The sequence below is a fragment of the Diplotaxodon limnothrissa genome, linkage group LG6 (assembly GCF_057381915.1).
Source record: "Diplotaxodon limnothrissa isolate DT_005_m linkage group LG6, D_limnothrissa_male_GT1.1, whole genome shotgun sequence".
NCBI classification, from domain to species: Eukaryota; Metazoa; Chordata; class Actinopteri; order Cichliformes; family Cichlidae; genus Diplotaxodon; species Diplotaxodon limnothrissa.
The window spans coordinates 42,385,255-42,402,128 of NC_140601.1; the positions used below are offsets into that span (position 1 = coordinate 42,385,255).

At 41.0% G+C, this 16,874-nt stretch overlaps 2 protein-coding genes across 2 annotated transcripts; one reads left to right on the forward strand and one right to left on the reverse strand.

Annotated features, from left to right (window-relative positions):
- Positions 1 to 512: 512 nt before the first annotated feature.
- LOC146631277 (uncharacterized) lies at positions 513 to 5,339 on the forward strand. Its single transcript, XM_085356486.1, has 13 exons — positions 513 to 544; positions 635 to 703; positions 1,368 to 1,469; positions 1,688 to 1,920; positions 2,018 to 2,196; positions 2,292 to 2,385; positions 2,800 to 3,156; positions 3,252 to 3,369; positions 3,444 to 3,535; positions 3,637 to 3,730; positions 4,404 to 4,571; positions 4,697 to 4,852; positions 5,086 to 5,339. The coding sequence occupies exons 1-13, from the start codon at positions 535 to 537 to the stop codon at positions 5,337 to 5,339; spliced, it is 1,926 nt and encodes a 641-aa protein (XP_085212612.1). The 5' UTR covers positions 513 to 534.
- A 2,762-nt stretch (positions 5,340 to 8,101) lies between these two features.
- LOC146631278 (uncharacterized) lies at positions 8,102 to 11,076 on the reverse strand. The gene is made up of 5 exons (XM_085356487.1): positions 11,040 to 11,076; positions 9,641 to 10,072; positions 9,437 to 9,504; positions 8,883 to 8,926; positions 8,102 to 8,153 (listed from the first exon to the last, which is right to left on the reverse strand). Exons 1-5 carry the CDS (start codon positions 11,074 to 11,076, stop codon positions 8,102 to 8,104), a joined length of 633 nt encoding a protein of 210 aa, XP_085212613.1.
- Between the last annotated feature and the right edge of the window lie 5,798 nt (positions 11,077 to 16,874).

Here is a 16,874-nt window from a genome sequence, read left to right on the forward strand (position 1 = left end):
GCGCTAAGAGTTCTGCTAGCTCTTTACAAACTGATGATGCTAACGTTAATTGCTAACATTAACCGGAGCGCCAAGACTGAAAATCATTTGAATTGCGTTAGTTATGTGTTTATGTCACTGAGTTCTGCAAAAATCTCTTTCCTCTTTAGCTTGAAAATGAGTGATTCAGAGGATCCCGAGCTGGAGGAAGAGCTTCAGGCTGCTGACGAACTCCTTCAAGATATGCAGGTAACATTTTTAGTGGAAACAGTTGTTAAAGAGGGAACACGCTTGTCTAATATTTTGTACGGAGTAAACATTATGTTATTTGAATTTTTTTTAAAGTTTATGTCAAATTAAGTTGGTTAACTTAAGATGTTTGATAATCTTTGCTTTAATCATAGACTGTATTTTAGGTGTTCCCTTTTTTCCTTGTTAATTGCGTAGAATGATGCACAGAGTGAACCTCAGCCAAGACCAGTGCGCTGGAAAAAACGTGACAGACAGGGAGCTTTTATTCCTCAAAGACCATCAACCAGTCGAAGTACTAGTTGCATGCCACGTGGTCAGTGTTCACACAACCATTGATTTTATCTCACAACTTGTTTTCACCAAAGAATTTCAGTAAGTAAATATTCTTCATCCCCCCCCCCAGTGTCCAGAGAGCAGCATCAATGTCCACGTGAAGAACCTAGTTATGTTGCCAGTGTCAACCCAACAAAAGGTACTTTACCTTCTTGTATATGTTGTGATTTCTGTTTACTTTTATATTTGTTGTTATAGTTGAGTTATGCAGGGCTTTTGTGCAGTCCTAAGAAACATACTGCCCAGAGTGTTTTTCACTTTGTGGAAGAGTTTCTTCCTTTCTTTATTTCTTTTTCTGTTAGTGTATGGAACTGAGGTGCTTCGTCAGGAGCTCCTTCAGTTGTTGGAGGATGGAGAAGAGGACGCAGCCATGACTTGTGAGACGTCGTCTGAGTCAGCTGCTACTCACTGGGCGATCAGAAATATGGTGTCCTCGCAAAAGTGGAAAGAGGCCAGGCCTTGTCTTATAGACAATATGTTAGCTACTCTGGATCCACAGTCACACCGTGTGTGTCAGTGTGGCAAACAAGTAGTTGTGAGGTGTCTGGACTGCCTGCCTCTTCCATTCCTTTGTGCTGACTGTGATATTGCAGTTCACACACGCTTTGTCCTGCACAGCAGAGAGGCAGTAACAGGAGGGTTTTTGCAGCCTTCATCAGAGTTTCACAAGCCAATAGGTACGGTTTTTAAGTCTTATGCATTTCTTGCTATGTATGAGTATGAGTGGGTGCTGTTATTGTATATTTATTGTGTATCAGTTAATTTCTAATTCTTTTTATATATATTGTGTGTTTTAATGTTAGTTCGGCTGTTGCCTGTGCAAAGGCCAGACCATGTGTGTGACTGCCCAGCAGGTAACGTTGAGGTTTCACCCGGCGCAATTGTGGCTCTTGTAACCATAAATGGTAAGTTGCCCTTTTGTCACACGCTACATACACAATAGATGTGTTTGGAGGTTTTATTGCAAATTGTGCATTGCTATCTTGGTTTTAATTACCCTCGGCCCGCAGTATATGTGGGCACCTGTCAAAGGTCATTTGGATTTACCAGACCGATTTGAAAACAACATGAAAAAAATGAATGCTTTGAGCCATGACTGAATTTATCCTTATCCTTTCTAAAGGCCGTTATAACCTTGCACTGCCAGTGGTGAGCTGCACCAGCTGTGGCCTAATGTGGTCCCCCTCAGTTAAAGACATCCTGGGTAGTGGATCTTGGCCTGGCACCTTAAATTTCTGCACCCTGTTTTCAATGGATGTCTTTCAGTCTTTCTATGACATTAAGAAGGCTGCAGCAGGGATGTCACTTAAGGCATTTGTCAAAATGCTGGATGAACGAACAGCCCATTTTGGAAGGGTGAGTTTCTAAATTTGCTAAGTTTAAGGAAATTGTGCAAATCAATGTTTATGATGACTGTCCTTGAATATTCTGTTGTATGTCCTCTATGTAAAAGAATGGCCGAATATCAGCTGATGCCTTCAGTAAAAGTTTCTTGGAGTGGAGTGCTGTAAAGTTTGAGGTGGACAGGATGTGCAAGGAGCCATGCTTTAGCTGCCCTGCCTGCACTCCAGACATGCTTGCCGTCTCAGTTGATGGAAACCGCAAGCTTTATCGCTTTCAATCAAATGCAAGGTACGTTATGCATTGTGTACATAAGTCAAATATGGATTTGTAGAAAAATGTATTTTAATGTTTCTTTTCAAACAACTGTCACTGTGTTCGTTCAGCACTTCAGAGCAGGGGAACTTTGAAGGTGTCTTCATTGAAAAAGATGAGGAAGTTGCTGAGTTTGTGAAATACATCCAGAGACACACAAATCATGTAAGATACACATATATATTAGTGCTGTTAGCGTTAATCTTGTTAAAATGACGTTAATGCCGTAACCATATACACATGTGTGTGTGTGTGTGTGTGTGTGTGTGTGTGTGTGTGTGTGTGTGTGTGTGTGGGGACATATATGGATGGGTCGATATTTTTTTTTTTTCTCTTGGTGTTGTCGTAATACTATTTACTTTACTTTATCTTAATGTGTACTTAATTTTGTCACCATGTGTATTTAAAAAAAACAACATGATTTTTATTTTGTGTTATCAGTGCTGTCCTGGGGAGATATGAGGTCTTGTGTGACTCGAGGCTAATTCAGCTAATTGTTATGCATTTGTTTTAAAAAGTTTGTCCCTGATAGGGCTTAATCATGTCATGTCTTTTATGTTAAAATCTTTGAGTGTATAGGTCCCGGGGAAAGGGTTGTGCGGATCTTCATCTTGGACTGCAGCAAAGGAGTCGTCCAAAAAGTCCACTGGGAAGTTGGATGAGGAGGGCATGGAAATAGCTGTTTGTCGCCACGGAGTCCTCTTAGCTGCATTGAACATGTTTCGAGGAGAGATCTTTGCTTACACCCTTTTTCTCCAGAGGAAGTTGGCAGCTAACGTCCCAGGACATATTACGTTCCTTTGCTCCGATGTGGCCTGTAAATATTTCCCCTATTTAACCAAGGTGGCTCAGCAGTGCCCTGAGCTGAGGAACCTTTTGTCAATGCGTCCTTTTCTCTCCGTCATGCATGCAAAGGCTCACACTTGGAAATGCGAGGTATACTGCAGCTTGTAGTTTTGGATTAGTTTGAGACATTTTGTTATAAGGTTGAATGAATTCAGCAGTCATGTATTGTGACCTCCTTTCTATAGATCAAATGGGGAGGTGCGTTTCAGGATGGGGCCGGTTCAACAGTTGGAGAAGAGGTGGAACAAGTAAACAGTTTCCTGTCTAGGGCGGCCATCACAACGAAGTACATGTCTAAAGCAGGTGTGTGTCCGTGTCTGAGATTCCACTCAGTCTCCTGCTCATTAATTCTAATTTGTATACTAACTGAAATGCAGGGCGAACAGACATGCTGAGCCTCCTGGCTTTGGGCTGGAACAAAAGGAAAGTGGAACAACTGGGCCGCACTTTGAGCCAGCGATATCTAAAGGTCATTTTTTCAACACCCATTTTAATGTGTGTGGTAATGGGGGGAAAACACCAGTACTCTTTTAATGTCAATATGAATGACATTTATGAATGCATTCTTAGATCATAAGGATCCTTAGAGAACAAGTGGAGAGCCTGAATGCGAGCAGAAATGAGCTGGGTGTGGATGACGACACGCTGCAGCAATGGGCTGAAGGTGAGTCTCAATATAATGCACTCATGTATAACAACAGGACCCACCATGGCCTCATTAAAGAACTTAGAGTTAAGATCTTTCTGACAGTGTCAACAAACAATGAAAAATAAGCCTTGTAAAAGCAAATTTATGGCAGAGTTGTTGCGTTTCATCAAATTGGATAGAACCTGGGTTGAAATGATGTCGTACTAGTTGGTTTTATAAACCTGAACACCAACATACTTGTTATCTCATGATTATCATGAGATAGCAGCACATGAAGGCTCCAGATGTCTTATAATGAATGTCATCAAGTCAGTGATTACAGAGTCCACTGTAGTTTGGTGACTGTTACTCATCCTGTATTCTGATTAATATTCCTCTCACTTAGAAAGTGATCAAACTGATGGCAGCCTTGGAGCGTTGCAGGCACGAGTAGAGGAGCTTGTCGTCATCATCAGAGTGCGAACACAAAGTCTTTACAGACAAAATGGTACGTCCCAGTTTCTTTGAAACGGACCGTTTGATGCTCAGTTTGTACAGCTTGTGCAGCTACTTTGTAAACAGAATCAAATCAGATCCAGGTTTGTTTGAGCTGGATGTGATTTGTTCCAGCAAACAAATTGATGAGTGTAGATTAAAATGAAACTATATACATTATGTGAAGGTGTGAATTTTTTATGCTTATTTACAGATAGCAACAAGAGGCGACACAGAATTCGCAAGGTCATCTTAGTTGAGAAGAAACGCTTGGCGGCTGCTGTTGACGACTACAACAAGCTCGCTGAACCAACAAAGCAAATCGTATCCAGTGATGCCCTCATGCAGACCGATATTTGGCCCTGGCAGAGCACAAGTGAACGTAAGCTCTTGATTTATAAATATCCTTTTTAAACAAGCTCCTAGTATCTGAGCAGTAGTTGAATGTTTTGTTCTTGAATCATAATATGCTGCTATGTTTTCCCATCTGATGTTGTTAAACTGTAGCTGCTGCTGACCTCCGGACAAAGAGAAAGGTCTTTGAGAAGGTGATGGCTGTGAGGCGCCTGAGAGAGGAGGAGATGATCCTTTGCAGGGAGATGCAGCATCACTGGACAGTGTTGCGAATGCGATCTGTGGTGTTGGGGACAATCTCCTCAGACTGTAAGCACTTTATTTATTTATTAATTTTTTGATGAATCGATTGAAAATAAGAGCAGATGCTAAAGTCTTACTGGATCTTTTACCTATATCTAGATTGCTAGCTAACACTGCCTTCTCCCTTTTAAAGAAATGTTTAATTACAGCATCCTAATTCCTTGTGTTTATGAGGTGAGGTTTTTTTTTGTTTGTTTTTTTTACTTTTCTCATATTTATTTGTTTTGTTCTTTTTACAGCCTCCTTTGTTGGCATGTCGGAGGATGCACAGAAGGGACTCTGTAGCCTGGTTTTAAAAAAACAAAGTGAACTGAAAGCTGAAATGCTCAAAGTAAAGGACGTGTACAAGAGAATCCTCAGCCACCAACCACTCCTGGAAATGGACTCGGAGGAGGAGGAGGACATTCCAGACGATGCCACTGAGAGTGATTTGAGCACTTCTGATGAAGACTGTGTCATCATTGATGTTATGTTTGGTAAAATAAAAAGTTAATCACATCTCTGTTCAATGTGATTTTTCAACAGACATTTTACATTTTGAGAAGAAAAATGGAATTTCCTTGGTGCAGTTGTTTACCCTGAATCATTATTTCCCATCTAATTTAATGACTAGTGTACATGTTCAGATACAATAACATAATTTAATTCATGGGATGCTTTCTGGGCTGCTCAAATTATCACAAAATTTAAAAGCACCAGGCAGCACACTCACAAGTAAATTTTTTGTTCAGTGTTTTGTCGAAGAAATCAACAAGTACAATTGAGATGTTTGCTGTAGTGGTGTGTTTGTTAAGAAGCATGCCAGCACACTGGTGAACTGACAGTCCCAGAATGCACCCGAGCCATTGACTCGCCCCAGAGCAAATGAAATTGCTTATCTAGAAAGACAACCGTCATCAAAGAAGAAGTAAAAGAGTAGGAAACAAATGGTAAGGGAAGGTACTGTGGGGTAGGAAAGAAAGGCCAGAGCTGTGCAAAATGACCTCCAACAGGCCACAAATGTGCACGTCTGCTCAAACGGTCAGAAATGGACTCCATGAGGGTGGTATGAGGGCCCGACGTCCACAGGTGGGGTTGTGCTTACAGCCCAACACCGTGACGGATGTTTGGCATTTTGCCAGACAACACAAAGATTGGCAACTTTGCCACTGGCGCCCTGTGCTCCTCACAGATGAAAGCAGGTTCACACTGAGCACTTGTGACAGTCTGGAGACGCCGTGGAGAACCTTCTGCTTCCTGCAACATCCTCCAGCATGAGTTTGGCAGTGGGTCAGTTTTGGTGTGGGGTGGCATTTCTTTGGGGAGCTGCACAGCCCTCCATGTGTTCGGCAGAGGTAGCCTGACTGCCATTAGGTACTGAGATGAGATCCTCAGACCCCTTGTGAGACCATATGCTGGTGCGGTTGGCCCCGGGTTCCTCCTAATGCAAGACAATCCTAGACCTCATGTGGCTGGAGTGTGTCAGCAGTTCCTGCAAGACGAAGGCATTGATGCTGTGGACTGGCCCGCCCATTCCCCAGAACTGAATCCAATTGAGGACATCTGGGACATCATGTTTCGCTCCATCCACCAACTGCACCACAAAATGTCCAGGAGTGGGCAGATGCTTTAGTCCTGGAGTCTGGGAGGAGATCCATCAGGAGAGCATCTGCCACTTCATCAGGAGTATGCCCAGGTGTTGTAGGGAGGTCATACAGGCATGTGGAGGCCACACAGACTAGTGAGCCTCATTTTGACATGTTTTGAGGACATTACATAAAACCAGATTAATGATTCTGTATTGCATTGATCAAGGAACCAACCCAATAGGAGCTAAAGGAATCCTCTTGACATTACTTCACTCAGTAAGTTTATACTATGTTTAATGTGCATTTTCTTCATCAGTTTAGAACATAACATGTTAGCGCTCCCTGGTCCTTTTTGGAGACAGATCCTGAGCAGGCGGGCAGCTTTGGAGAACTCGTGTCAGCTGTGGTAATTAAGGAATACTTTGATTTAATATTGATTTCATGACAACTATCCTCAGTCACATATTCCTGGATATATATAATGACATAAGTAAACTCCCATTTTAGAATCATTGCCTTCTTTGATCTGACTTATTGCCTCAGACTTTGGCCCTGTGTCCCCAAAAGTATAGAAAATCCATGACACTGAGTAAGAGGCCTTTATCATGTTATAAGTGAGAGAGTTTGGTGTAAAAGTGGTTGAACATGCCAAATCAATCCACAACATACTGCCATTCCCCAGCTGTAACCTGCATATGCATCAAACCAAAATCCAGTATCATAGCCACATGATAGACATACAGATGAGGTTAAAAGGGTTGTCTCATTTTGCCAGATAGCTTCATCCCAAAAAAGATAAACATTCTTCAAAAACAAAAGTTTGTGAATATTTGCTGTATTGCCAGGCCTAAACCAACCTGTTAAACTTATCAAATTATTGTCATAGATACGAACCTATTGATTGAAACAGAATAATCCATTGAAGCCTCCATCATCATCCAAGATCACTGTTACTGTTCAGATTATTTTATCTCTGTTTTCCTCTAGAATGTTTTGAAAATCAGCATTTGATCAACAGACTTTTTAAAAGTTTATTTTGATCCTATTGTTTACGTGTGTAATTGCATTTTTATTGAAATTATGACAGGAAAACCCTCAATCAAATTGTATCTTTGATATCTAATAATAATATTAACAATAATGTTACATATGTAATATGTACACAATAATATTGTGCAAACAAACAAGAAAAATAGCAAAAAATGTCAATTTTTTTTAATACCCTGTATATAAAGACCACATATGACCACAACTCCAAATGTGCAATTGTCACTGCATCTAAACATGACATATTACAAAAAGGTAGAAACATATAATATACAATATGTTCTGAAGCTGGTACTGGTGCAGTTAACTTTGCTTTAGGCTCCCATACACAGTAGGTGTTACTTACTATACGTGCAGTGCAGTATTACTTTACCTTGTAATATGTTATAATAAGCAAGTCACTTCTATATTTATGAGGATGTAGACAATAATGTTGGCTGATATGTAAAACTATGAGATGTCGAGTGCAGGGAAGATATTATTGATCGATCAGATTCATGAATGTGTTAGGTACTTAAGCCACAATTAGAGAGTGAAACAGAGACACTGGTTGAAATGTATAGTAAATATTTTATTTTGAACTTTTATGCTGAACTACAAGCTGTGAACTGTGCGATCTCTGCGACCTGTGGTGCCTGGTTTACTGTGTGTAAAACTGCGCAGGTTCCCATGTGTCATCCCACACTTTGCCACTGTCAGGAGAAAAACATAACAAACAACAACGACAACCACACACAAAATAGGACAATTTAGGTTGTGACATATGACAATTTTTTAGGATGAAATATCTTCTATATTCATGTCATGCTTTATACACCTTCATTGTAATATAAATTAATCAAATCAAGTCAGAGAGTATTAATATATGTAGTAGATGTCAAGCAGGACCACAGCAGCAGCCACGATCCTTCAGAACCTGCTGGATGAGAGAGCACAGAAACTCCAGGGAAGAAGTTTAGTTAGTAACATGCATGAACTGCATTACTGAGACATGTATGTTTACAGATGGTGGTGAGGGAGAGGGGGAGAGTTTTCAGTAAAAGGAGACGTGACTGCATCTTCAACCAATACTGAGCCTGCATAACCTGAAAGAGACAGAGAGAGGGGGGGGGGGCACTAACCCCCAGCAGTCTGGTCCTATTACAGCATAACTAAGGGCTGAGCTGAACCAGCCCTAACTATAAGCTCTATAAAGAAGTAAAGTCTTATGCCTACTCTTAAAAGTGTTGACCATGTCCACCTCCAAAACTCATAATGGACTTTGGAGGTGGACAGCTATCAAGCTCCTCACAGAAGAGGAGCTCGATAGCTAAAAGCTCCCAATTTACTTTAGTCCAAATACATGAATTCAAATTGAGTTGATAACTATTTATCAACAATATGAATGTCTGTTCCCGTCCAACAAAGTTGTTACTACATACCATGTTGAGCAAGGCTTCCACTTGACTTTAACTTCTTCTTTTTCCTGAAAAACATGATATAAACAAACAATTAATTAAGAAAGACATGCAAGTTGCATACAAAAAGGAGCTTATAAACATTTGTGTACTATTGAATGGCTCAATATATTATACAATTAGTTTACAAAAACATAAGAACCACTACAATGCTTGTACTGCCAGCATCGAGTGCATGTCAGCAAAGCAACACTGCTTACATTGTGGCTCACAAGCAAAACTAACTGAAGCAGATGTTACTGAATGGGAAGGAGCACCTCCACATCAATCACTCCTTCTGAGCATGATGTCAGGAGGACTTTAAAGAACGTAAACATCAGGAAGGCAGCACGACCAGGTCGTATCAGGTGGTCTGTTCTTATTTAATGTCCTATTTGGAGTGAAATCCTGACTCAGTGGCTGAATTAGTGTAGATTCATCAAATACAAAAGCTTATGGATATTCAGTCAGGCACAGTTCAAATCCGGGAAGTCCAAAGACGCAAACAAATCTGCACAACAGCAGGCTAAATTACTTACATTTTCAACTCTCCTGTCTACTATCTCTTCATATTTGAAAATCTTCTGTGTACGGTGTTTTCGGCATTCTGAAAAATAACAAATGAAATATTTACATGAGTTCTGTAAAACTGGAAAAAATGCAAAAATTAAGAAAAAGAAATCTTAACAAACTTAACGAACCTGTCATGTGTTTCGTACATTTACAATACCATAACGTCTAACCTTTCCTTGTCCTTTTTTTGTTTGGGACATCCGAGGTGTACACCGTAGAAATTGAGGGAGATGCAGGATGTGGAGATGGAGAGGAGGATGCAGGAGAAAGCAGAGATGAAGAGGAGGATGCAGGAGGAAGCAGAGATGGAGAGGAGGATGCAGGAGGAAGCAGAGACAGAGAGGAATATGCAGGAGGAAGCAGAGATGGAGAGGAGGATGCAGGAGGAAGCAGAGATGGGGAGGAGGATGCAGGAGGAAGCAGAGATGAAGAGGAGGATGCAGGAGGCTGACAGAGGGAAGATGTTGGTACAGGCTCTAAATGAAGAATAAATTCCTGGTTTAGAGCCTCTGGGTCTGGGACTGGTCCAGCATCCACACTGTCAGCAGAGGATGGTCCAGCTGCTGGTGTAGAACTTTTAGCAGGAGGTGAAGCTTGTAATTCTGAAAAATTTTAAATATTAAACATTCATTAAAATGGGTTGAAAAAATGTACAGTACACATAAACACATAATAAGCAGTGATTTGCATGTTTTCAGTTAAGTTTTTACTAAAGATACAACTGGTAAATATTGGCATCAAATAAGTCATCTCGCACACTCACTGACCCAAAAAATTCAGTACAAGTGCCCTCGGGGGTAGTGTGACATCTGTAGTGCTTTTCTACATTGTACATTAAAAAATTAATGAGTGTGACTATAAATCCAGATAGATAATGACTTTTTTCCTCTGATGACACTACTTTCCTGACTTTGTAATGAATAACATTTGACACTTCAAGCTAGTACTGTGACTTAGGAGTTTTGTACAATGGTGATGCTAACGACCTCAGGGAGGTAATCAGGTAACCTCTTAAGAAGTATATAAGTTATTTAAGAATCTTGGTGTTCATATTGGTAACATTATATAACATTTGTTATACTAGAAAGTCTCGAAGAGAATTATCAGGTCTGGTTTTCGTGAAGATTTTTAAAATTACATTTGTATATACATGAGTGTGAAAGACCATACTATACACACACACATACAAAGCTGTTCAGGTGGGTAACACCAGAGGTTCAGTATGGCTAGCTTTGGTGATGTGACCGACACATGGGGCGGTAATAAGGCAGATATAACACTATTTTCATGTTAGCAACAGGACATGTAGGGCAGCTGTCACCTCACAGCAAGAAGGTTACTGGTCTGAACCTTGGCTGAATAATAGAATAGAACAGAATAGAGTAGAGTAGAATAGAATAGCTGGTGACTGTTAACTATCCTCATCCTCACCATCTTGTTTGTCTCTATGTACCCCGTGATGATCTGCCTTCTTATCTAGGGTGTACCATGAGTATCACCCAAAGACAGCTAGGATAGGCTACCTGATAAGGACACCTGGTTACAGATAATGGACAAAGCATATCTTACTTCTCAGAAGGTGTTCATAAAGCTTCCTCATCTTCATGAGGATGTCACGTGCAGCACCTTCCGCTGGTTCGATCTGAATGATCATGTCCCCTACTATACGGCCCTTACGGTCAAACTGTCCAAGAAACAGAATTGGTTGGTAGCCCAGGGCATGTAGCTTTGAAACCTGCAAGAACAACAAAGAAAAACATGCAGCCAGTCTTTCATGTAAGCAAATTGATGGATAACAAAACTTTAAGTTTCACATCTTTGTTGTTTTATTGTTGTAGATAGTTAAAAAGTATTTATGGTGACCAAACCTGTAAATGTATGATAAAATCCATCTTGAAATGTTTTGTCTCTCAGTTAATAGCCGATTAAATTAAAAATCAGAAGTAGCTTGAATAAAAATAGTTTTTAACAAGTTTTTTCTAGTTGGATGTCTTTAGTGTGATGATGTTATTCTGATGTGAATAACTTTTTTTATTTATGCTCTTTTATAAATTAATATTTTATGTGTATATACATGTCTTGTTAGTTTCTTACTTCATGATATACAAGAAAACATTGACAACTGTGATTAATAAAGAATTGTCTACCAGACCAACCACTTATTAGATCAGAACTTTTAAACTTACTGACAACTGGGCTGAATTAACCACCCTGCTCGCATTTCTGTTTTTTTTTAACAGAGGCAGCCCAGTTACTGTTTTTAAACTGTTCTTGTTTTTTTTCCAATCCCTCCTTTACGTTCAGGCTGCCCAGGCATCCACTGCATGTCTTCCTGTTGCAGGTGTTTGGGGCCTGACAGGAAGGGCATGGTTTGGTTTTTGGCTTTGTCATTTCTGCAAATGAAAATGGAACATGTAGGGATTATTTCAGGTCTGTTTTGGTGAAACGATTACAAAAATAATTTATGACCAAAGAAATAACTTATATTACGAGGCAGTATTACACCATATTTAGAAAAAAAAAATCAATTACGAGATTAAAGTCATTAATATTGAGTTAATTACGTGAATAGGGTTAAAAAAAAACCTGAATTGATTACAGAAAAGATACATTGCTAAAATAGAGCAGTACTAACATTAGCTGGGTGGCCAAGCAAGTGTCTTACACATGGGAATACATCACAAAAAAAATTAAATAAACTTTTGCAGAAGTAGTTCTCTTGGTACACAGACTGCTCTGTGAAAACATTTCAAGTTTAATATCAGTTTAATATCACTGAAATTAATATTTCAGTGAACATGCAAATTACCCACAGTTTATCACAACTTACTTAGCTAGGATCTGCCTCGTGTCCAGTCGAAAACTTCGCTGCAGGACCGTGAGTTGAAAGATACATTTACTACGACTCCCAAGATGCATTGCAGTAAAAACCATCCAATCGCCTTGCTTAAGATCTGTTGACGTGTCGCTAAAGGCGCGCTGTAGATAAATATTGCAATTTGTAAAAAATAAAATACTAAAATTTGCAATTTTTAATTACATAATTAAACACTGGGCCAGTTTAATTTCGTATTATCGCTGGTTATTATTTTAGAGTAAATAAAGGAATAACGGGTAGCACCAAGCTGTTGTTATCTTCATTTCCATAGCGACGGCGGTTGAGGATTATGGGTAGTGTGCAGTTACGGGATTAGTGCGTCTGTGTAAATTGGTCTGATTGGCTGGAGCCGAGCGCATCCAAAACTAACAGGAGTGGTGAATGAATCTATAAATGTGTTTTACGTGTGAAATGAAAATAATAAACCTAACAAAGGATTATGTACGTTAAATCTGCGCACTTTCAGATCGTGAATCAGTTTGGAAAACACTGTGTGATGGCCACAACATGAAGCCATTTTATTGTTGAATTATCAGTGATACTTTCACGTGTTTTTGTTGAGAAATGTTAACGATGTCATTAAAAGAAAGCATTAAATTAGGGAGAAAAACCCGTTCGCGGAGAGGGTCCCCGGTTCTCCAGTTAGATTGTGCTTCACGGCGTCATGTTTCGCCGTGACGGGGTTATTATTGGAGTAAATGGATGGCTGGAGCCTCTGCTCGAAGCGTCTCTGATCGCCGCGAGCGGGTTCATATTGGAATGAATTGACAACCCACAGCGTAACATAAAAACGTGGAAGGGTACCTTAGGCGTCAGCATGAGAAGTTAAGGGACGTGACAAATCGTCATTATTTTACGCGTCGGGAGTGAGAACGGGTTGGTTATGAAAGTGTAAGTAATGTGGATGTCTAAGTTGTGGAATAAAATTGAGGCACAGGTGGCCAGAAGGGGACAGAGGGGGGGGATGCCTCCCCTGCACCCTGGTGACACACCTGCACCCCAAGGCCCTACTTGTGTGGGTGGGTGTGTTGGAGCGGGAAGAGGGAGGCAGCCGGGGATGGGGAGGAAAAGAAGGGAGGAGCAAGATGCCCCTCCCTGGGGCCAGCTTCCCTGCTGACCCCAGTAGGCACCCCCGTCCTTCGGCACCCACCAAGGCAAGGGAGCCCAGGCCCATCCAGGCCGGGGCCTACGGCAGCAGCACTGCCAAGCCCCAGAGGACCCGGGGCAGCCCACCCGACCCCACCGCAGAGGAAACTGTACCTACCCTAACATTCAATCATCTCCCAGACTACACAAGACAGTAGACACCCAGCTTAAGTTTATTCTCCACCTCTCCTATGACTCTCCCCCACCTGCAGAGTGGACTCCTGCAAGGATGGAATAAACTCCCTGTCAGTTGAAGAGCCCCCTAGTTAGGCCGATGCACCAGAGGCCCCCTGTGCCAGGGCTGAGCCCCCGTGCACCCACCCGCCCACAACCTTGGCGACACACCAACAAGGACCTAAGCCCCCAAAGCCCAGCCAGAGCCCTAGCACGGAGGCGAAGCACCCCCAAATCCCAAGACCCCACGGCTGCCCCGGCCAGTAACCTACATCCAGCACAGACCCTCCCCCAGCCCTGCTGCACGCAGCCACAAGGAGAACACCCTCTAAGAGCAACCAGAGCCACTAACCAGGTTATGACCACAACCCCTGGGTTAAGCCCTCCAGGGATAACGTCCCTAGGGATTCTCCAGACGCCCTAAACCCGTCCCAACCTCCACATCAACCACAATGGCGAAGGAGGGACCAAACCACGAAAATTTCTTTTTTACTATGGATTTAATTTATATATATTCTAAAAATCTTTTCTTGTTGATCCCATATTGCATAACTAGTCTGTCAAATGGAATAAAGTCTGTTCCTTCTAATATATGTTCTAAGTATTTAATTCCTTTACAGCTCCATTCTGGAGTTGAAGGACTTGTTACCATGAAGATTATTAAGAGAACATTAAAATTTAGTCTAAACTCTGCAGTTTAGTATATAAAGTTCGATGACTTTTAAGTGGGATGGACTCACTCCAGAGATTAACTTCAGAGGATCACATCTAAATTTGTCAGTAGCTCCACTCCTGACCAACCAGGTCATGAAGTCATTCAAATAAGATCCTGACAGACGCACAGGGCTTTAGATTAAAGTGGGAAAAAATAAAGACTGAAAGATACTTTTATTGATCAGCTGAATGATTCCACCAGTCGAGACTTTCCGTGCGTCACACTGAAACAGTGCAAACACAGCCAGAGTTGAGCACACTAACTACATAATGACATTTTAATTGCACAACAACTCTTTCATTTTCAAAATGATTTCTGGCTGTTGATGCGTCTTCATTCATATTTCATCGCTCCAGCTCAGAAAAACATGATGCAAGTTTGTGTTTATAATTAAAATTAAAATCTCTGTTGTCTTCTGTTATGGGTATAATCAAAAGTGTCAAAAAGTCTACACGACTATAAATACAACATTGCAATTGGGAAGACTTTTCTGGTGTTACCTACATTATGTCTTTCTTATCCTCTCCTCTTTGTTTCATTGTTTATTATTATTATTACTTTTATTGGGGGTGAGGTGCATCTGCATCACCTATTTATAACTATTATACCCTTGGTCTTCTATCCATCAATCCATCTAGTTTTTTTCCACTTTTCTGGGGCCGAGTTGCAGCAGCAATAGCCTAAACTGAAAAGCCCAGACCTCCTCCAACATATCCGGGGTCCAGCTGAGAGATGTAATCTCTTCAGCGTGTCCTGGGGCTGCACCGGGGCCTCCTTCTGGTGGAACATGCCCTAAACATGCGTGTCTCACCTCGACCAGTCAGATGGCCATCCCTTCCTGATCCTGGGTCTACCAGAGGTCTCTTCCTGTTAAAAGGGAGTTTTTCCTGGATCAACTGAAGGCTGTCATGGTCCTCGGTCAGTTGACCCATTGTTTTGGGTTTTTTAGACTTTCTACTATTGTTTATTTATTATTAGAGCCTACGGTTCTTTAATGTTCACATTACTCCTCTAACTGTATTTAGCTTTGTTTTCTGATCTAAACTGTGTCACAAAAAGGTACCATCTCCTTGATTGTTGCAGCGTTATTTCTAATTACAAACCCCACCACTCTGCTGGTAAAGCCAGAATGAGCAGATGCAGCAGATGACCAGCCCTGGGATGCGTTTGGCTGATTTTAGGCTCAGTGAGGGGGCACAATGACAAGAAAGCCAGTTGCGATTGCTTTGTGACAGTGTTGGTCACACCATTGCAGTCTCTGCTGGTTACTTTTCAGCTAATCTTAGGTAAACATTACTGTAACAGTAACAAATGGAAGTGGAGCTGATTAGAATACTTCTCCTTATTTTACAGTAGGCCCTTGTTGTAAGGTTACTGACACTCAACAGAGAGAAAAAAATATTTTCCATCGAAGATTTTTTTTTCTTTTTACAGTTTGGAAAATAAACAGACAAAGCTGTCACTACATAGCAGCTACCTTTTTTTTTTTGCTTCAGCAGAAACTTGCATAATAGACTCATGTGGGATAATGACTAGATGTTAAATATTAGTCACTGCTGGTACAAATGTAGGAGGAGTAAGTGAACAGTTTCAGTGTTGACTTCCTTCCTGATATTGTTTTTCTTTAATAATACAGTTTAAGCGCCTAACTAGACGTCACAAGCCTGACATAATTAAGGATTTTCAGGAAGACAAAGACGGTAACTGATGTCAATGTTTTGCTTTTTCAAACTGTAACAGAGCACCGTGAGATACTGCAAACTGCTTTCCATCCAATCTGTAGCAAAAGCACAGCATCCAAAACAAATGTTTGACTGTGGCATTCATAGACCGAGGATGTGAAAATGTAATGAGCGACTGCTCATCCTTGGTGCTTTACAGACAATCTGCAGTGACAGAAAGTAACAGGAGCTCAAATTCTTTGAACAAATGTTGTGCGTCTGCCAGAAAAAGCTTTTTGTTCCTCTAGCATTTCCCTATTTTCATAGTGCACCGGCTCCTCTCTACTCCGTGTGTCGCTAAGCAGCTCTGGCTAATTATTGTGGTTAGGTAGGAAGATCGGCACGGCAGCATCTGCCTCACCTTCTTCAAGCAGTTTATGTAATTAGCTGTTTTGAATTGCACCTCTGATCTTCCTTTAATTTAGTTCACCTGGCTGTTTCCAGCAGGTCACTTTATAGTGGGACGACACCGAGTGACACCGAGTGGGTTCGGGTACATTCCAAGTGAGTGCTGTAGATATTCCATCACATAAAAATATACTAGATCTCTATTATTCTTTTGTATGCAAATTTATTCTGGACTGGGAGCAACGTATTAACCAGTTTGCACAACTTTCCTTTCAATTTCCCCTCGAATTACTGATTTTATAATGGTCTTTGATAACAAACCTTGGTGAGAGTACACAGCAGGGATTTCATTGTGGTGGAAAAATTATGGATTCATTTTCATAGGCAGTTGAGGGATCACTCTTAATTATTTCAGCTTCTGC